The sequence below is a fragment of the Gymnoscopelus microlampas genome, assembly GCF_963454915.1.
Source record: "Gymnoscopelus microlampas genome assembly, chromosome: 4".
Lineage (NCBI taxonomy): Eukaryota > Metazoa > Chordata > Actinopteri > Myctophiformes > Myctophidae > Gymnoscopelus > Gymnoscopelus microlampas.
In genome coordinates, this window is record NC_139941.1 from 41,776,991 (window position 1) to 41,798,639 (window position 21,649).

Below are 21,649 nucleotides of genomic sequence, written 5' to 3' on the forward strand. Positions count from 1 at the left end.
GAGTCTCAGTCAACTCATTCGTTGGTTCTATGGTTCTGAAAAAATCGTCGTCCACATTTTGGGCATGTCGTGGCGGAAAAGTTTAAACATTCTCAACAAATTCAAACATTTAAAAGTCTAGAGAAAATTTGTCGTGCGAAGATGGGGTATTTCACTTTCAAACATGTTTGAAAGTGAAATATCCCTTTAAAACACTGGGGACAGTTTCTACTCTGGAAAATCTGTGTGCGCCCAAAACAGTGTGTGTGTGTGTGTGTGTGTGTGTGTGTGTGTGTGTGTGTGTGTGTGTGCACGCATATATATATATATATATATATTATATTATATTTATATATATATATAATGAACACTGAAGATGTTTTACAGTAAAGATTGGGGTCCCAGAGATATTGTATCAAATGGGAGTATGTGGCCTACATGGTGGTGCACAAAATCAAACCCAGACACCTTGCAATTCTAAGGCAAATGCTCTGCAGACTGAGCTACCTGGACTGATAATGACATCGTTATTGATGACATCATTACTGCTGTCATATGTTCATGTCATGCATATATTACTGTTTATTTGTGTTTACAGATATTGTATTGCTCAACTGCTCCCCTGAGTTTAATATAATTGTAATACATTAATTCTGGGAGCCTCCTTGGTTAGAAGTGTCAAGATACTTTGCTACACTCTACTCAGGTTGTCACACTGTACATAGGAAAGAGGATAATAACATGACCGGCAGCCCATGTGCAATGTGCAGAACAGGGCATCACTGTTGCACTTCGTGTCAGAGTGAACACTGGCCTCATGGACATCACTGTGCAAAAAGTGTAGTGACTAACAGATGTCTGGTGCCTGTCATGCCCAACTGCATCCAGCCAGGGTTCCACAGGTCTCCCACCAGCGATGATGAGTGCCATGACGAAGAGAAAAAGGTGTGCGTGCCTGGCTTCACAGGACTGTACAACCAGGGAAACACCTGTTTCTTGAACAGCGTCATCCAGTCCCTGTCCAACACCAGAGAACTCAGGGATTACTTCCATGATCGAGTATTTAGGGCAGAGATCAACTACAACAACCCTCTGGGTACAGGAGGCCGACTGGCCGGCAGCTTTGCCACACTGCTCAGGGATCTGTGGAAAGGGACCGACCATGCCCTCTCACCCTCAAAGCTCAAGGCCATAGTGGTCAGTAAAGCCAGTCAGTTTGCTGGATATGCCCAGCACGATGCGCAGGAGTTCATGGCCTTCCTGCTAGATGGGCTTCATGAAGACCTGAACCGCATCCAGAACAAACCGTACACAGAAACGGTGGACTCGGATGGGCGGCCGGATGAAGTGGTGGCAGAGGAGGCATGGCAGAGGCACAAGATGAGGAATGACTCCTTCATAATGGACCTTTTCCAGGGACAGTTCAAGTCAAAGCTTGTCTGTCCCACATGCTCCAAGGTGTCCATCACCTTTGACCCCTTCCTCTACCTGCCTGTTCCGTTGCCCCAGAAACAGAGGATTCTCACCATCTTCTACTTTGCAAAAGAACCTCATAAAAAGCCCATTACGTTCCTGGTTAGTGTGAGCATGGAGACCTCCAGCACAGCAGAGGTCCTAGAATCCATTTCCAGGAGTGTGAGGATCAAGCCAGAGAACCTCAGGCTCGCAGAGGTGGTGAACAGCCGTTTCAAGCAAATCTTCAGGCCATCCCACTCTCTAAAGTCAGTGTTGTCCGACAACGAAGGCAAGTTGTTATGCATTGAGGTGCTGTCTAAAGAGCTAGCCAAGGAGAGGGTGGTGTTGCTCAGAGTCGAGCAGAGGCTCCAGGTAGGTAAACTTTCTGTCGGTTGCGAAAACTGCGGGAAAAGGTCTGAACAAGCTAAACCGAGGCGCTGCATTCAATGCAACAGTGTGGCCTACTGCAGCAAAGAGTGCCAGGTCAAACACTGGACATTGCACAAAAAACAGTGTCAACCCGTTTCAAAGAATGTGGGCCTACCCTTCCTGGTCAGTGTGCCAGAGTCCCAACTCACCTATGCCCGGCTCACCCAACTGCTCAAGGATTACGCCATATTTTCAGTCAACGTGTCACAGCTTCCTTTCCAGTCCTGCTCCTCTCAGGGCTCCCTAGCTGAGAAAGAGATGTCCTGTGAGAAGGCAGTTTGCCCAGAAGCTGCAGTGACAGGGTACCAGCAATCAAGGGAGTCAGCATCAAATCATGCCATTCAGTTCTACATCTTTCTGGATTCCAACAGCAAGGATCAGAAACTGAAAGAGGACCTGCTGGCAGACCAGGCCAAAGACATCACTCTGGAGCTGGTGTGGAAAAACCATGAGGCTCTGACGGGGGGGCATGTCATGGTGCGCAACAAGAAGCTGGAGTTTGATGAGGACCCTGGTTCCCGGAGCGAGACGGCCCGAGCCAGACATTGCACCCTGGATCAGTGCCTCAATCTCTTCACCAAGCCTGAAGTGCTGGCACCAGCGGAAGCATGGAACTGTCCAAAGTGCCAGCAGCACCGCGAAGCCTCCAAGCAGCTGCTGTTGTGGCGTATGCCTAACGTGTTGATCATCCAGCTCAAGCGCTTCTCCTTCCCGAGCTTCATCTGGAGGGACAAGATCAACGACATGGTCCACTTTCCTGTCAACAACCTGGACCTGAGTAAGTTCTGCATTGGCCAGAAGGAGGAGATGCAGCCGGCCCCTGTCTACGACTTGTATGCTGTCATCAACCACTATGGAGGCATGATAGGGGGCCACTACACAGCTTATGCACGCCTTCCCAGCGACAAGGACAGCCAGTGCAGTGATGTCTGTTGGCGTCAGTTTGATGATAGAACGGTCACCTGGGTGGAAGAAAGTCAGGTGGTGACACGTTATGCCTACGTCCTGTTCTATCGCAGACGGAACTCCCCTGTAGAGAGGCCGTCATGCTTCCTGGCACCACTGGGGGTCAAGTCGCCCACCTATGCTGGATCCACCGCTAGCCAGGGGTTATTCGGGACATACCTAGACCCTGAAGAGGTGGACTAATCACATTGCAGGTGGATGGAAGAGGGGCAGAGATTCTAGAACTCTGTATGGCCATGAGGCTCGGTTTCAGGTGGAGCTCTACCGACAGGGACAACAGTGGATAGTTCTCCACAGCTTAAAAGGTAATAATCCTGCAAAGCCTACAGTAACACATGCACGCAGAAGAACACACTCCTGGCCCCCAGCTCTTTGTTGCGGCTCACTGTAAGATGACCTTATTGGAAATAACATTTTCAACAACTCAGTTGTTAAACGCCACCTTTCCATCGACAGATGCATCTTTTTGGTATGGTTATCAGGCTTATAAGACCTCTATCGAAGTTGGTGAAGGAATGCATTGGTTTGGTTGCTCACTGCACACTGCCAATAGGCCACAGAAGTACCACTAATTATTTTTGTGTGAATGTTTTTCTATAAATGCAAGGAATCACTGTCTATCTGTCCCTCACATATCTTGAGAACAGTCTTTAAACTTGCTGTGTGTATCACTGAGAACCCAAGGATATGTTTTGCCAATTGGTAAATCGGTCCAATCAGCGGCTGAACCGAAAATCCAAATCCCTGTGTTTGTCTGTGTCCCTTTTATGGCCATATATGGATATCATTGATGTCATCGATATGACATCATAGAACTGGTGTCATAGATTTGCACACTGGAACGGGTACAATGGGTACAACGCGTATTGCATAACCGAAGGGGAATGTGTTCCCAACAGGCATCATTCTCAACAGCATCGGCCAAGTTTTGTAAATGAAAATCTCAGTTCCACCATGTCCCGCCGTGCTTCCATATTTTTGGCAAGACTGGTGTCATCAATGTGATGTCATTATATGATATCAGCGATCCACACCATTATTTTTTTTAATTGGTCTGGTATGTTTATCTTCTGTAACTTGTATTGGAATTATAGAAATCAATGTAAAAACAAAAAACTAAACCGAGTGATGGATGCAGGCTTGATTGTTTTCTTTCAACACAGAGGGCATGTGCTTATTGTCTGTTTCATAAAGCAACTTCATTTCACAAAACAAGTTTTTCAGTCAGGTTAGCAAGTGTTAAAATGTTCATAAAAGTTACGACGCTTGGGTAGGAACAAGTACTTATTGAGTGTTCAGGTCCTCAGTGTTGATGTCCACTGCTAATCTCTAACTACTACACCGATTATAGTAAAAATCCTTATGAATTCATATATTTCAGACCCATTGTCCCTCCATACCAGTGTCTCTCTTATACACGTGGAACTAGCATGGGAACAAACTTGATGCAGCACTATGTAACTTTTTTTTAATGAATAAAATGTAATTCTGTCCAATCTATTTGGTAGAGTATGTTAATACAATATAACTTACAATTGGGATGGTTGCGTCGTCTCCCTGCTCTTCTATTGAGACATTTAGATTGCGTCAGTCATGTCTCACCTAGACACAGGATCTGACACAAATTGACCTGATGGTTACGATTCAATGCATCCCCCTGAGCAAGCAGGCAGGCTCTATTAGCTCAAGGTAAAAATTTCACTTCGGCAGGAAAGCAGGTTCAAATCCGGGGTAGAAGAGGTTACAAAGTGCAGCGTTAATAAGAGACAATTTGATTAACCGTGCATCACCAGGCTTTCTACACTGAGGAAACTGGATGGTGTGATCCGGTCTAAAGCCCGTCTCTAGAGACTACTAATATCCATGTCCGCAACTTGTGACAGGTGTCATATTACCCCTGCCAACTTAACCATTTTGGTCTTGCTCTGGCAAACCAATGATCTTTAAAACCTATTGCCCATTGGCTTCACAGATTTGCGACACTTTTGTGCCACGACACCAACATAAGTGATACCGTGCAATTAAGACTCCATTAGAACTCTAATTAGGGAGAGCTGTATCTCCATATTGTGTGTGTAACATAACAAAGTACAAGGGTATTGCATAAACGGGTGTGGCAGGCATTCTCAACTTACATCGTTCCTGAGTAGGTCGGTGCTTGTTTATAAATAACCCCTTGATTGTAATATCTGACGTTGTTAGTACTGTGGTAACGGGCATAGCACCAGGTACAGTACTTATGGTACAGCGAGGCACTGTACAACGGGCATTGCATAACCGGGTGGGGCATGCATTGCCAACTTGCATCGTTCCTGGCCAATCGATGACAGTGATTCTCAACCTTTTACATTTCTAGTACCCCCAGTTTGATATGCATTAGGCAACTCAGCACATCAGTAGCATGACTTGGATGAACTAATATAGGGCAAGTACATGAGCTGATGTAGCGCCTTGTAAGGGCGAGAGACTTATTGCTCAACTGAGACCGACAATAAACCACTTAATTAAATCATGCCGCGCCTCAGCCAAACGAGGCATCTCACTGACCAACACCTCATGACGGACCACAGTTCAACTAACCCTCACCAAGTATTTCAGTGCCACCTTCCTGTTATTCAGACACCATTTGGGTACTGTAAACAAAATTGCTCACAGGTATGCAACTGTAGGAATAAAGTGTGAGCTTTCTGTCATTCAGAGGCAAGGTACGCATCTATTTCATATTTATTATCTTACGGTCAAACCTCCCTGCTCCTACCAGTTATAGATTTAGCATGGAGAAAACAAATGAGTCACATACGTATATTGTAAGAGTGAAGCTTTAATGCCACTTACTGGGATTATTTTACATAGACTGCAGAATATCAGTTACAGCTTCAAGTCAAATCTATGCAAATGGTCACTATGTCACCATTTATTTTCCCATCATCAACTGTACGTACAGACAGAAGCCAAATGGTTTTCGTTTGAAAGTTCAATACAACTTGACCTTTGACAAACAATTCTAATTAAGCGACTTAGTGATTTCATGGTTAAGAAAAATGAACAGGTTATTTCAATAACTTTTAGTACTCTTCTCCTTCATCCTCCTCGTCTCCGACACTGTCAGCTCCCACCTCTTCGTAATCCTTCTCCAGAGCGGCCATATCCTCTCTGGCCTCAGAGAACTCGCCCTCCTCCATGCCCTCACCAACGTACCAGTGGACGAAGGCCCTCTTAGCATACATCAGGTCAAACTTATGGTCAAGACGAGCCCAGGCCTCAGCTATGGCTGTGGTGTTGCTCAGCATGCAGACAGCCCTCTGCACCTTGGCCAGGTCTCCACCAGGAACGACTGTGGGAGGCTGGTAGTTTATGCCCACCTTGAAGCCTGTGGGGCACCAGTCCACAAACTGGATGCTGCGTCTGGTCTTGATTGTCGCGATGGCAGAGTTGACGTCTTTGGGCACCACGTCTCCACGGTACAGCAGACAACATGCCATGTATTTACCATGACGAGGATCACACTTCACCAACTGACTGGCTGGCTCAAAACAGGCGTTGGTGATGTCTGCAACTGACAGCTGCTCATGATAGGCCTTCTCGGCAGAAATGACTGGTGCGTAAGTGGCTAGGGGGAAGTGGATACGAGGGTACGGCACCAAGTTGGTCTGGAACTCCGTCAGGTCTACATTCAGGGCTCCGTCAAAGCGAAGAGAGGCAGTAATCGAAGACACAATCTGGCCAATTAGCCTGTTGAGGTTGGTGTAACTTGGCCTCTCAATGTCCAGGTTCTTGCGGCAGATGTCGTAGATGGCCTCATTGTCCACCATGAAGGCACAGTCGGAGTGCTCCAGGGTGGTGTGGGTGGTGAGGATAGAGTTGTAGGGTTCCACTACAGCAGTAGAGATCTGGGGAGCTGGGTAGACTGCAAACTCAAGTTTGGATTTCTTCCCATAATCAACAGAGAGTCTCTCCATTAATAGGGAAGTGAAGCCAGAGCCAGTGCCACCGCCGAAGCTATGAAAGATAAGAAACCCCTGGAGGCCAGTGCACTGGTCAGCCTGAAAAGAAAAAAAAGAGAAGCATGTCAAAACTGAAGCTAGCTACACAAGCTAAGCAGTTAGCCAAGAACAACCACGTCAGAGCTCTCACCAGCTTGCGAGTTCTGTCCAGGACCAGGTCAATGATCTCCTTGCCAATGGTGTAGTGCCCACGGGCATAGTTGTTAGCAGCATCCTCCTTTCCTGTGATCATCTGCTCAGGGTGAAACAGCTGTCGGTATGTTCCATGACGCACCTCATCTGTGAATGGACGGTTTCAGGAAACAGTCGAGAATCATTACTTTGTTTTTTCAAAGTAGAAAAACATTGCTTGTTTGCCATTTTGCGTCAAAAAAAAAAAAAAAAAAACTATAACGAATTATACAAATCGAATTTTGGTGTCAAGTAGCTACCTGCAAGTGGTAAACACTTTCCACACACAGTTCTACCGATGAATTTCCAAAACTTTTCCAACATATTTAACCCGATTTTCATGCCCATATAGCAATCATTCAGCACAATATTGACCCCCTTACTCCAGTGTGTCGCAAAAGACAGGCAGTGTAGCACAAATAATGTAATTCACCACGCAGCGCCCCGGTAAGTTTGGGCAGCCGGTCATCACAGGAGCAGGACAGTGGTCAACAGGTAAAAAGGAGGCACTGGAGCAAATAATTTGCATCAGGACCTGATGAAGATTTAATTCACATCAAATCGTCCCCTTTTGTACTCTGCACCTAAATAAAAGGTCAGTGAGTTTCAGAGTTCCCAAGTGCCTCCTTCTTACCTCTATAGGATGGCATATCTTGGAATCTAAACATGCAGTAGACGGTAGATATTTTTGCTAAACCACCTATTCTAGGGCATAGCGCACTAGAGTACAAGACTCATTATGGCATACAACTTTATGCAAACGATGGAACCTGTACTGATCGAGACCACCTCAAATCGTTCAGTAAATTACTGAACGATTTGTTCAGTAAATTACTGAACATTTGAGGTGGTTTCGGTCAATACTGTTCCTGATTCAGCGTGAGGGAATGACCTGCCACTTCAGTGACTAACGCAGGAAATAGTACTGGACGAACAAATCTTTTTAGTGATCTGTACAGAATGATTCAGTACACTGTAAGCAAGGGATAATGCATGGGGAGGTAGTCATTATTGAAATTTAAAGCCCTTCAGGGCGATTAACCACCTCGGCGGTGGTTAATCGCCCTGAAGGGCTTTAAATTTCAATAATGACTACCTCCCCATGCATTATCCCGCTTATTACACGGCTACTTAATAAATACATAAATACATTTACCCAAAAGTAACAACAAAACGAAGTATTTCCTTGCTTACGGCAATGAAAGTATTCCATAAGTATTGGGCTGGGCGGACAAGTTCGCCTCGCAAAAACAAATGACGAAATGGAAAAAAACTCGCCCCAAAACACACTCGCCCCCCCCATTCTATTTACTGCCGATTTGCCTGTAATACCGCCCCGGGGCGACTATGTTTTGGGGCGAGCGTTTTGGTATTCCCCCGTTGTTGTGCCACGATAAACAAGGAAGTGCAGTGGATCAAATAGAATGACTTTTCGGTTATTGCATCGTCCATTACTCACTTCAAATGTTTTCAAAAACATTCTTGAGAGCAACGTTTAGTTGTAAATGACATTGGTTGTTTGTTTACATGGCTGTCAATGTTGGATAAAGCATAAAATCAAGCAGCTCAGGTTGATATGAGCAGGTGTTCTGAGTCTCTGATTACACAGTTTCCTCGTCGGTCTCACCGGTCATTATCATCGGTCATTATCGAGAAATAATGACCGATGACTGACCAATCAGAATCGAGCATTCAACCAAGCCGTGTAATAAAGAACGATAATTCCCATCACTATTTGTTGTGTTACTTGAGTCATTCTCGAGTGAGAGATTCACGTGACAAAACAGATCTACAAGCTTACAATGCATTATGCTGAAGCACGTTGTGGTCGGTTCTTTATGTCACACGACGTGCAGCATTCATTACGCTGCAAAACTAAGTTCATTATGTTAAATATTTCATGTAATGTTGGACAGGTTTTTGATAACAAAAATAGATTCCAACCCTTTTATTTAGAGGAATGGAAAACAGTTTTTCTAATTTCAAAATATTATGAACTATGTGAACCCTAACAATTCATTGGGGCTACTGACCAATGACAGTGGGTTCCAGGTCGACAAAGATGGCCCTGGGGACGTGCTTTCCCCCTCCAGTCTCACTGAAGAAGGTGTTGAAGGCGTCGTCTGCTACACCAACAGTCTTATCAGTGGGCATTCGTCCGTCAGGCTGTATGCCATGCTCCAGACAGTACAACTCCCAGCAGGCATTGCCCATCTGGACTCCGGCTTGGCCCACATGCATAGAGATACACTCGCGCTGCATAGGAAGAAGTGAAAAGCAGCATAAAGAAATGAGAACTCTAAATGGATTGTTAGAGAGAAGTTGGAAAATGGCTACTGGAAACTTTGTGATTTATGATTATTTCAGTCTAATCTTCTATGGTGGAGTCTTTACAAAGTCCTATCCTCCATGTCAGACGACAAGCACTTTGCAGCCTGAACCAGGCTGCTGTAGCTCATTTATCACTTCATTACAGTAGCAGATGAAGAGCCGGTAGCCATCAAGCTACATAGCCCGATGGTGAAGAGAGTGTAAGCATTAGTCTCAAAACTCCCCTTGCATTTAATCTGTCAGGAATGTCTGGTTCAAAACTACAGAAGGGTAAAAATGTGGCAGGTTACATAAGGCATACCTACAGATTGATGTAAGCAAAGCTGTAGCTAAATCATGGGTGTGTTAGGTGTGCAAATGACAATGTGACATTCAGGCATTGAAAATACTGGCAACCATATCGACATAAACAGGGCATCTCTTTGTTCCATTATGTAACATAACCTTTACAGTGAGCCTAATTAATAACATCACCCTACAATTTAGGTCAATATGGCTGCTGTGAAAAGTAGTCTACTGACTACCATCTTTATGCTTGCACATTCGCACACCTAAACCACACCCATTACAAGAGCAGTGTTGCCCCTTAGCCTTGGATGATAGTGTTTGCACTGTCTCCCTTTTGGTCCATACATTTACATAACGTTCATATTTCAAATATAAAGTACTTAACCTATGGCCACGGATATTACAATCATGTACGGCCCTCAGAAGCACCCGTATATTCCGTATTGTTCAATAAAAAGCATTTTAATCCGATCGGTGGCCATTTTCTCCCTATGCTTTCAACTACGCGACCCTATTGGTTGGGAGGTGTATTGCACTCTGATACATTATATCTCTATGAGAAAATGGCCAACGACCGGATTAAAATGTATTTAACAAGGGGGAATACACGGGTACTTATGGGGGGGGGTCGTACTTAATTGTAACATCCGTGGTCATGAGGTAAGTGCTTTATATTTGAAATCTGAACGTTTAGGTAGCTGTTCGGACTAACAAAAGGATTAAGTGCAAACACTATTTTGAAAATCAGCCAAGACTGTCATATGACAGTCTTGCAATCAAGGCCATGTTTTCACCTTCTGTAGTATTTAGCCACAGCCCACAGGATGATTTGTGTGTTGCTGAAAATATGCCACAGGATAACATACATATTAAGCTGTGCCGTTTGTTTCCCAGTTCAACTTAAACACTACAGAAGGGTAGAAACATGGCAGGCTACAAAAACAGAGCACTGACGCAGCAGATGTAGCTACTATGACATTAATAATGAGTGTTAAATCAAGTGCGGACAAGATGCACACCGAAAACCTAGCTGCATCATACTGTGACCTCACCCATCGCCAGATTTTGAGTGTAATGAGCGACCAAGGTTTAGAAAGAGACTCCCAAAACCAGCGACTACCGGTAGGCCACATGAGCACTTTAGTGTATATTTCATCGGCCATTATATTATTATTATTTTGTATCGGCTATTTCAAAATAGCCGATAGAACGCGTTGTGAGCTTGTAGAGCTGACATTTTCAAAAAAATCAAATATGGAATGTTTGGAAGATTTTTTAAAAACAACAAAACTGGTACGGGGCACGCTGGCACAAAACATTTTCAGATGGGGGTCGGGGGTGGCTTTTTGGACTTGCTTTTTTTGGGAAGCAAGACCAAATAAGTACACTTAAAAAACAAGCCCCCCCCCGCAAAAAAACCGCAACCACCAATATTTACAAGTAACTTAGCAGAAAAACAAGCCAAAAGACGTTAATAATAAAAAGACGTGACTGGCTCACTCAGCAACAATGGGTGGGGTGGAAAGTAAAACGCACTACAAAAGCACCCTATGGTGACCCATATACAACAAACTTGATGTCAGTCGCTGTCAACTTGTGACCAAATCAAAGTGTTTTGGTTTCAAACAATTCATCCCAAAATGACACATTTCCAGAAAGAAATACCTTGATTTACTCACCATTTTGTCTGCTGTCGATGCTGAAACCCACGTCGTGCTGTTCAGTCACCACCGGCTGTATGATAACTTCCTCCACAGTCTAGACGTCATTTATACTTGGTTGTGGCGGTGTCGCGCATCGAAAATAGCCGATCTACACGTTGACAACGCGTCATGTCGCGTGGTGTTGTGAGCTTGTAGATCGTCTATTTATCGCGCGTTCGAGTTTGATTCCAAACGTCTGCACTGATTGGTTCTGGATAGACTGTTCTGGTCTGTGAGCGGATACGGAAACGGGGTGTGTGTGTGTGTGTGTGTGTGTGTGTGTGTGTGTTCGCGCGCGCGCGCGATGCACATGTGAGCTTGTACTAATCTGCTAGCGCTATCTTCACAATTATTTAGATGTTTTGACATTTTTGGAGTAAATGTCAAGATTTTAATACAGCAATGCATTGATATTAAAAAGAAAATGTACTTTGTAAGGGATATTTCACTTTCAAATGTTTTATCAGACACGCCCCTTCCTATACAAACCCATTGTAACTTAAATTTCCATTTTAATCATGATAGATTCATCGAAAATACCCATCCTTGGTTCTGGTGACTGATGTTGTCCTTCTAATACGCGAGGGGCCGTGTTATTTCAATTCCTTTTTTCATTCGTCTAATTAATGTATTTTCATTTTCCAAAAGAAATACAAATAAATAAAGAAATTAGTAAAAAAAAAAAGGGGGGGGGGGGGGTATGTAGTATATGTACATTTTGTTTGTCTTTTTGTGATACGATATAAAAAGATTTCTATGTGCAGTATGCTTGCCCCTGGGCCTTGTACTAAAAACTAATAAAAAAAGATCTTGAAAAGAAAAAAAAACATGCAGTCACCAGAACCAAGTTTTCGAATTTCCATTAATCTATCATGGTTCAAAGAGTTTGAAGTTTGATGCCTGATAAAAATATATCTAAAATAATGAATCAAGCTACATTTAAATTGTCTAAAATGACCCCAAACATGTTTGATAGTGAAATATTCCTTTAAGTAAAAAACAAACAACAAAACACTTTTGAATACTTACTTTTTTTTTTAAAGCAAGTACTGCAGTACTTTAACCTTAACTCACGTACAAATAATATATTAAGTAAAGCTCTAAATTCTGAAGGAAATCACTGCAATATTGCAATGATAAAACGTCAGAAGTGTTCAGAAACAGGGGTCTGTCTCCACATTTTAATGAACAGAAAATACGTTTTCAGGTGGGTTGCTCATTTCAACCTATAAGCATAGAGTACCCATTTATTAGCTTTAATGTTATAGTGTTCCAGTTCCAATTGTGTCAGTTCACTTCGGTGTCATGACTTCCAATTTTACTTGTTTATCCTATATTCTTTAGGAGTTCTCTCTCCTGATTGGATAAAGTTGGTATCCTGACCTGAAAATAGATTTTACATTTACTAAAGAGCCGGAGGGACAGGGAGACCCCTATAACTGAATCAATCAGAATAGCGCTATTGCTGCACCTTTAACCACTTGAACCCCAGCATCCATCTATCCTGGGGGGAACATTAGCCAAAAACAGCTGATCTACAAGCTCACATGTCACAATGCGACACTTCATTAGCTTGTAGATCAACTATTTTTGGCAAGGAGATTTGGTGTAGACGGAAAAAAGCAGTCCAAGTACAGTCTAGACTGGGTTTAAGTGGTTAATACCTATATCGACAATCTGTTCTCTTTCCATGTCTGAATAACTACACGACTGCCGCAAAAGGAAAACATCTCTCTCCACCATCTATTGACTTGTCCTTTTCAGTCGACCATGCTCGTGACATCAATACTTTTATTATTGCATAAATGCCCAATGCCTTATACTTAGTAGATTCCATTTACACTGGCTCTTCTACGATATTTCCCGAAGAATCTGGGGACTATAACAGCATTTGTGCTCTTAATTTGTGCATGCTCTTAATTTGTCTCTACTCTCTACTGAAATTAAAACGAAGTAAAAATAAATTCTGCATGTTTCTTTAGTTTAGCTGATATTCTTATCCAAGTTATATCCCTGGATGTGGAACATACATATCTTTCTTTTTTTTATTCATTTTTTTGGGGGCTTTTATGCCTTTTTCGACAGGACAGTAGGCCGACAGGAAATGGGGAGAGAGATGGGGGTGGGTGACACGCAGCAAAGGTCGTCGGGATAGGAGTCGAACCAGGTCGATCTCCAGTTTAGATGCCCAGACGGTTATGCCAACCGTCTGGCCGGAACATCCATATCTTAACCTTCATAAATATAACCATCTAGATTTATGTCTCTACCAAGGGATTTGGTGAATATGAATGACATGGTTCATGTCAAGGACCATGATGACAATACTGTGTGTCTGGGACCAGTGGTGGGACACAATATTGGCATATTCAGCAACACACAAGGTAATAATAGAGGTAATAATAGTTATGTTTTATTTATGTCACATACGTTTAAGTAGACAATTTGTAATCTGGTCCAGAGTACGGTAATGTAACAGTTTGGGTGCTTTGATTGTGTCTACAGCACGGAGGTAAACATAATGGAAATGATAAGAGTAAACTGAATTGGAGGGAGTGTGGTCCAGGACTGAAGATAAGAGGAAAGTGGTCCCTGTGACAGGGTGTGGAGGAAGAGTTCTTTACTCGTCATCATGACCCTCATAGCCATCAGGAAGGGCATTCAAATGTGGGTTGTGGAAAAGGCTTTTGACACCATCTCCCCACGGAAAACGCTGCAAAAGACAAACAAGAATGTTGTTGAAATGATGGCAATTCGGTCTGTAACACAGTCTCACTTCAAGGTTCATTCCATAATTGAAATATAGACCTTATATAGTATACTGTATAATAATAGTATAGTACTTGAACCAGTGTCATCCTTCTACTAGGGCGGTCACGGTCATGAAAGTTCGCTTGACGATTAATAGTCAAACAAATAATTGCTTTTAGAGGTTTGTAAACAAAAAATGCAAGGGGCAGATGTGACAAAAAACGTAAATACACCGATAGCAATAATCAAAAAAATATATATATTATGGACAAAATACAACATATTTAATATTTAACACTCAAAATTTGTTACAAAATACTAGCAACAGCCGATCTACAAGCTCACAACGATAATCTCGTTGTGAGCTTGTAGATCTGCCATTTCTCAACTTGTATTATGACGATTATGCGAAATAATTGCGATTATATCAAATAATTGCGATTATGTAGTAATTGTGACAGGTTATTCAAAAGTCATTATCACTATCAAAAGTCAAAAAAACTATTAAAATGTAAAATTCTTGCACAAAGTTTAGACAGTGAAATACAATATATTCCAGATTGAATAATTTTTTAAAAGGCAGATATTTGAAACTGCAATACTATTTGAGCCATAGTCATATCAGTCAGTGTTAGAATGATAAAAGTTTGATGAAACCTTGTTGCGGATGCGAAGGTGGGAGTAAGGTACGAACTCGGGCTGTTCGTGGCTATGCTGCTGCTCTTTCAGGTACATGTTCAACATGCAAACTGCCACGCCAGGCAGAGCAACCACAAAGGTCAGTATCTTCCATACCCTTGCTGGAAGAGAGAGGGATAGAGGAGGGGAAAAAAAACAATTGTTAGATTAATGGCTCGACTTCTTCTATTAGTTAATTCTCCAGTTATGGTTTTAGTCTTTCGTTTTTCAGTCGACTGTTCAATTTGATAGTTTTAGAATGATTTGTATCAGTTACATCCTAAAATGTATTAAGACCACCTTTCTGGAAAATTACTAAATTACTTTGCACATGCTCTTGATTGCTCTGTGTAGCAGCTCTACTTTTAAGCAATGGTCTGATGCTGATCAATACAGCCATTTCATGTGCTCCATATTCTTCTTGAACTTTGTCTGACTTGTCATGAGACACATTCCTCAGTATAAGTTTAACATGCATACTACATCACATATGAATTTAACATTGATACTACACCATTGTCACTGTCGGGTGAAAACCTTGTATGTCCAAAACAGTTACTTTTAAGGAAATGGAATCTACAATGTCAGAACGTGTCACGATGCGAGTGCGACTTGTAGATCGGCTATTTTTGATACTCTAGCGTGACACTGTCATACAACATATTAGGCCGAGCATTAATTTAGGGGGGGTTGAATCATGGAGATGCAAGGTTTCTGGCCGACAAGGATGACGTGGATATGGTACCTGTCTCGGGTCACCAGGCAGAATTGCCTCCGTGATTAGATCCCAAAATATGACAGAGCTTATTCTACCAGTGTGCAGAGCGTATTTCTCTTTAAGATCACCCAGGGTGCCTTTAAATGGCACGTCTGACTCTAAACCCTTATACTACAGTAACTACACCAACAAACATGCCCAGGGAAAGTGACCACTGTCATGGGCCAACCAGTGCCCTATAGACATTAATGAGGTACTTTGCCTGCACACACACACACGGCACAGACTCAGTTGCTTCCCAATGCATTCACCAGCAAGCCGGCTGGGAAGGGTGTTTAAGTAGTGTGGTGTTGCAGGTTTCCTTATACAGTATGTATATGGGTGCATTCGGAAATGTGCACCGGGAGCACACACGTATTAGTTAGTTTGTATTGGCCAGTGCGTTCAGTGCTATATATCTGAACGCACCCTATATCTGAAGACATTCTAACACTCAATGACTGAAAGGGTTTTTAAATGTTTGATTGACACTGTGTGGGGAAGTTGAATTGTTAGTGGGGTCACCCGTCTCTCCATTGCAGTGCTGGCAATCCTGTTGATTGGAATGAGCCAAGCACTGTAGAGGAGGAGGGGTGTGTGTTTATGTTGGTATTAGGTTTTGGCTTTAGTTCATGATCTGTGAATGAATTGGCACCTGGGAAACACTGTAATGAACATGTTTCAAATACTTCATTATGACTTAATTGTGTAAAACATCTCATGGGCCTAAGTTGGCCTTGTTTGAGTTGATATAGTTACCAATTAGTAATCATGTGATGGTTTGCCTCACCTGCTTAAAAGGCATGCTACATGTGTAAGAAATGGTTCAGTTTGGCTTGAGGCTAGCCACATCCAGGGGAGAACTACAAGGGCCTTTGTAGAAAACTTACCCTGGTTCCTAATTTGTTTAGTTTCTTTTGCTGTCTAGTGTTTATTCAGTTCCATTATTTGGAGCTTTGTTTTGGCCCGTGTTTCATATTGACCTATTTTAGCCCGGACCTGCACTGTGAATTAACCTTCACTTTGGAGAGGTAAATAAAATATAAAATACAAAAACCTGCATTGATGGACTTGTCAACTTAAAGGGAGCCTTGGCCGTTCGGGTGACTCGTAGGACTCGTAGGACTTTACAAAATGTGTAATATGCCTTTGACCAGCTTTTAATTGGAAGTTGTATAGGTGGTAGAAATTAAGGACAGCCAGAACATGCATGTCGGCAAAACTGCTGCTAGAAGGTCATCAGATCATGTTTCATGAGTCTAAATTTAATGCCAACAAATGATGACTAGCTAATACAAACGTCTTGGTGCAGATGTAAAGGCAAATACTGAATATATTTCGACAGCTTTAAAGTGATACAAGTCTAATTTGTCAGACAGTCCATGATGTTTCGACTTGGCAACGAAGTCACATTTAGCCTAACTAACGTTACTAAAATGCCCCCAAACAAACAGGACGTCACGTACTACTAAATTACATTCTGGGAGTGAGTTATTTCCCTAACCTGAATGTCACAGCTCTGTTGGTAAGAACAATCCACCCTGCCTGTCCTCTGGCTGTTAGCCACCTAGCTTATATAATGCTAGCTCACTCAGCATGCAAGGTCACTTGTCAGGACTATATATGTCACGTCAAATGTACCATAGCCGACGACTTAATATCCAAATATATATGTACACTCACTTGAGTCGTGCTCGCCATGTCCTGCAGAAGCAGAGAGCTGACGCCGTGTCTGGGTCTGTGTAGACCTCAGCAGAGCTTGAGAAAGTCTTCCGAAAGCGGCCATCTTCGTTTGATATGAGGCTAAGCGGAAGGAGAAACTGGTCAGTGTTGCCACTTGCCAGATACTGCGAGAGAAATCAGCTCTAAGGTCTATGAAGACACATATACGGGTATTTCGGTGCGTGGCCGAATCCGCCATTCCTTCGCCGGGTGAAACAACACAGCTTTCACCATTGGAATTGCATTACGGAATGCATACGTTGTTACATTTTATGGGTCTATTTCGTCATAGCACAACACAAGTTAACAACATAATGGTGCAGGTAATTGCAACAACCGCTTATAATAAGCGGAGATGGCAACATGACTGTGGTGGAGGCGTGTGCCATCTAGCGGCGTGGCGTTGTACTTTTATAACAACCGAGTGGCGCAGGAAGCCCCAATGGACACATTACAGGAAGAGTGGGCACCAAGGAAGAGTCTATGTAAATTCTTGTACAAATAATATGGAAAATGTAAAGTATACATGTTTTGAACATGCACGGTACACTATTATCAGAATGTATCCTTCAACGTTTATGCCCAAAATGACTGGTTTTGTTGCAATTATAGAAATATTAGGCCTTAACTGTCGAATGTTCAAGCATGTTCAAATATATACTTGACATTTCTTAAGACCATTTCCCAAATATTCAAGAATAAGTGAACTTAGATTCATTTTGTTAAAGGACGACTTCACCGCTTTTCAACCTATCTTCATATAGGTCCTCATTCGAATACCACCCAACTCACTCCATGAAGACTTAAGAAATATTCGGCCAACTCACTCCAGGGCTCGGCCAACTCACTCCAGGGCTCGGACAACTCCCTCCAGGACCAAAGACCAACTCCCTCCAGGACCAAAGCCAACTCACTCCAGGACCAAAGCCAACTCACTCCATGCAATGTCACCAGTGTAATATTGGTTCAATGTGTCAGTGGTGTAAAGTAACTAAGTACATTTACTTAAGTACTGTACTTAAGTACAATGTTGGGTATTTGTGCGTTATTTGAGTATTCCCAACTTCCAATGCTTTTACCTCTACTCCACTACATATTGGATCCAAATATTGTTTTTTTACTCCGCTAAATTTATTTGTTTTACTTGTTACTTTGCAGCTATAAATTATAATATTATAAAACATGCATTAAACACTTTAGCCCTGTGTGTGTGTGTGTGTGTGTGTGTGTGTGTGTGTGTGTGTGTGTGTGTGTGTGTGTGTGTGTGTGTGTGTGTGTGTGTTGAATCGGTGGAGACTCTTACATTCTAACCCTAACCCTAAACCCTAACCCTAACCTGGGTGGAGGGTGATTATGCGGGTGAACTCAGTGGAGGGCCATTAGGTGTAAGCAGTGGGGTGGAGTGAGTTGTCCTCTGCTGTGGAGGGAGTTGGCCAAATTTGTGGAGTGAGTTGGGCTCTGCTGTGGAGGGAGATGTCTGGAGTGAGTTGGGCTCGATTTGGAGTGAGTTGGTTTTGGAGTGAGTTGGGCTGTTACCGTCCTCACTAATAGCCTACTCTTGATAAAATGGTACAATTTTTTTCTACTCTAGTCTGTGTCTCATAGGAGGGCTGTCGACAGTTCAGCGTCCCGTCTACCAGTGACATCATCAATGGGGAATCCAAGCTAATAGAAACTGCAGGCTTTCTATTCCTGGAAAGTTGCAATGCAATAAAAGAAGCCATTGTTCTCGTGTTAATAAAAATCTAAATAAAAAATGTGAAATCTTGTTGGGAAAAAAAATCATGCCTAACGATGATGTCACTGGTAGACAGGTTTCTGGACTGTCCACAGCCCTCCTATGAGACACAGACCAAGTAGAAAAAAAATTGTACCATTTTATCATGAGTATTAGTGAGGACCAATTGATAGGTTGAAAAGCGGTGAAGTCGTCCTTTAAGTTTCATATTTAGACTGTACTTAAGTAATTGTTTTGAATGTACTGCAGTCTACTTGAGTATTTATTTGTGGATACTTATTTTCACACCACTAAACATTTCATAGACGAATATTGTACTTTTGACATTTGTAGGAAGGGAAACATTTTTCGAAAATGTCTGGAAAATCTTTGCTTTTGTTAGGAAAATGTCCACATTTCAATGTCTACAGCAATGCATTGATATTAAAAAGAAAATGTATTTTATAATTTGTACCTTTGAATACTTAAGTATTTTTAAAAGCATGTACTTTTGAATAATTAAGTAGACTATTTTTAAAAGTACTCTAACTCAAGTACAAATTTGACAGAGTAACTTTCATGCAGTTTAGTCATATTTGACCAGTATCTGTACTTTGACTCAAATTATCCACCACTGAGCCTGATACTGTATAGGTGTGTGGAGTACTGACTGGTTCTCAAAGTGGGGTCCGGGGACCCACACCAGGGGTACTTGAAGGGGTTGCAGGGGACCATTCAAATGATGAACAGTTTGTAGATCTCCTATTTTCAAAAAATGTTGACACATTTTCTTTTATAGGGGTCCCTGGCACAAAATCTCTTCAAATGGGGGTCCGTGGCTAAATACCGATTGGGGGGTCCTTGACATGATGATGTTTAGATCCACTGCTGTGGAACATATAAACGGTCTGTTTATATGTTACCTAGTGGCCACATGTCACCTATAGTGGCCAATATGGGTGAGAAGCAATTCTCCTTGGCTTTCTTGAATAACTGTTGAGATACGAATGGGAAAGGTATTGATGTCTTTAAATGTCTTGATGAATTGAATACATAGGACCACAATGGAAACAAGCCCTCAGGTTTTGTGTTATGCTTTTAGCATCAATGTAGAATCGTACCGCTGTACTTTTTGCAAACTGTTTATCAATCAATATACTAAGTATACATTTACTGTATGGTATCAATATGCATTTCTCTCTGAAAAAGAACCTGCTATGCAAGACCTTGAATAATCAATTGCTAAAAAATATATAAGCTACTTTACTTATACAACTCTGCTCAAAATGGACAGTAGAGGGCGTTATAGTTTCATCATACATTTGCTGCTCTGGTTCCAAGTCACACATGCACAGTTTTTCATTGGGGTCAAGTATCATGCTCCTGACACCAGTTTCCTTAAACATGACTGATTGATTGAAGTACTTTATTTAGAAAGACATGGAAAAAGTACACGGAAGTACAGTTAACAATACAAGGACCTCTAAACTGGATCGCCCATAAAAGCACAACGGCGTGTTTCAAAAGACATCCCCATGCACTCAAATAATGATGACATTTAAGAAAACAGACAGATAACAGACAGATGACATCATTACCCCCACCAGGCCTGAACGGCCTAAAGCGAGGGATTATGTCTTCGGTCCTGAGAGTGAGTTTATCCATTCGTTTGTCCATTCATCTGTCCGTCTGTAAACGGCTAATCTTCACTGCTGGACCGATCAGCATGAAACTTTGCACATACACTCCCAGTAAGAAACTCTTCCCCAATTTTTCCATATTATGTTATATGTGAGGCTGATTTTAGCAAAACAAATTTTGTGCTAAACTACTCTTATAGATTTTGTCCAAAACTCACCCAAATTGGTACACCTTTTAGTCATCTCTGTAGTCATGTGATCTACACATATCTGTCAGAGTTGTCAGATTCCATTCCGATTCCATTCCGATCAACATTTGCGGGAGGGGGCCGTTTCACAAAATGCCACAAATCATGGCAGTGTGTAACTGATGTGAATCTTTGCACGCACACTCCCAGACAGTCCCCTGGGTAGCAACCTGGCCTGGCGGGGATCTGCGCTCAGAGAAGCGCACTTTTCTAGTTTGGGTTGGGACAGTTGAGGTTCTGTATTTGTTCAGTGAAAGCCAATGGAGCTATTATTCTGGCTATAAAGATCTATGGAAACAATAAGGCAATAACTCTGCCAGGTTGAACGTTCAATTCCCTGTAGTATAAAGGGTGGAGCGTGGCATTTAGAAACAGATATTGCTTAGGCTACACCGTTATTGGTTTGGGGCTGGCTTGTTCAGTGTCATTCAGGGTTAGGGGTTAAAATTCCGACTGGGGCCACCCTGGCTAAAAATGGTAGACCTTATGACCTCATACTGATGCAGCTTAAGTGTCTACTAAATAGCATATTATGTTCAAGTTATACTCTCTAAAGCATTTCTGCCTCAAGCAGCATTATAGCAACGCTTAATATCATTTCAGTCTTTAACCAGTGGTTGGTGTTAGTAGGCTAATAGATCTCTACTGTGATGAAGAAACGGTGTAGCTTACACATTGATGTTAGACCCTGTCTGCTGGTCAGATGGATGACAAGCCAATGGTCTAGCACCTGTCTCACAAAATAGCTACAATTCGGTGTAGACAGCGTGGCCATTACAGCAATAAATTCAATTTACCGATTTCATAATC

General features: G+C 42.3%; 3 protein-coding genes across 3 annotated transcripts; 1 reads left to right on the forward strand and 2 right to left on the reverse strand.

The window, feature by feature from the left end:
- Positions 1-849: 849 nt before the first annotated feature.
- On the forward strand, positions 850-3,012 carry LOC311044080 (ubiquitin carboxyl-terminal hydrolase 19-like; the record flags this gene model as incomplete). The annotated part of the gene is made up of 1 exon (XM_084055501.1): positions 850-3,012. One exon carries the CDS (start codon positions 850-852, stop codon positions 3,010-3,012), a length of 2,163 nt encoding a protein of 720 aa, XP_083911627.1.
- A 2,622-nt stretch (positions 3,013-5,634) lies between these two features.
- Positions 5,635-9,266, reverse strand: LOC311044331 (tubulin alpha chain-like; the record flags this gene model as incomplete). Its single annotated transcript, XM_084055828.1, has 3 exons — positions 5,635-6,872; positions 6,964-7,112; positions 9,038-9,266. The coding sequence occupies 3 exons, from the start codon at positions 9,264-9,266 to the stop codon at positions 5,895-5,897; spliced, it is 1,356 nt and encodes a 451-aa protein (XP_083911954.1). The 3' UTR covers positions 5,635-5,894.
- A 4,451-nt stretch (positions 9,267-13,717) lies between these two features.
- cox6a1 (cytochrome c oxidase subunit 6A1) lies at positions 13,718-17,314 on the reverse strand. The gene is made up of 3 exons (XM_084054318.1): positions 17,196-17,314; positions 14,735-14,877; positions 13,718-14,039 (listed from the first exon to the last, which is right to left on the reverse strand). Exons 1-3 carry the CDS (start codon positions 17,296-17,298, stop codon positions 13,947-13,949), a joined length of 339 nt encoding a protein of 112 aa, XP_083910444.1. The 5' UTR covers positions 17,299-17,314; the 3' UTR covers positions 13,718-13,946.
- Between the last annotated feature and the right edge of the window lie 4,335 nt (positions 17,315-21,649).

Bases quoted from the DNA above. Each gene is read 5' to 3' on its own strand.
- cox6a1 (XM_084054318.1), bottom strand. From the start codon at position 17,298: ATGGCCGCTTTCGGAAGACTTTCTCAAGCTCTGCTGAGGTCTACACAG. The intron at 14,878-17,195 runs GTGAGTGTACAT...TCTCTCTTCCAG, and splicing joins ACATGGCGAGCACGACTCAA to CAAGGGTATGGAAGATACTG. The intron at 14,040-14,734 runs GTTTCATCAAAC...TGTCTTTTGCAG, and splicing joins ACCTTCGCATCCGCAACAAG to CGTTTTCCGTGGGGAGATGG.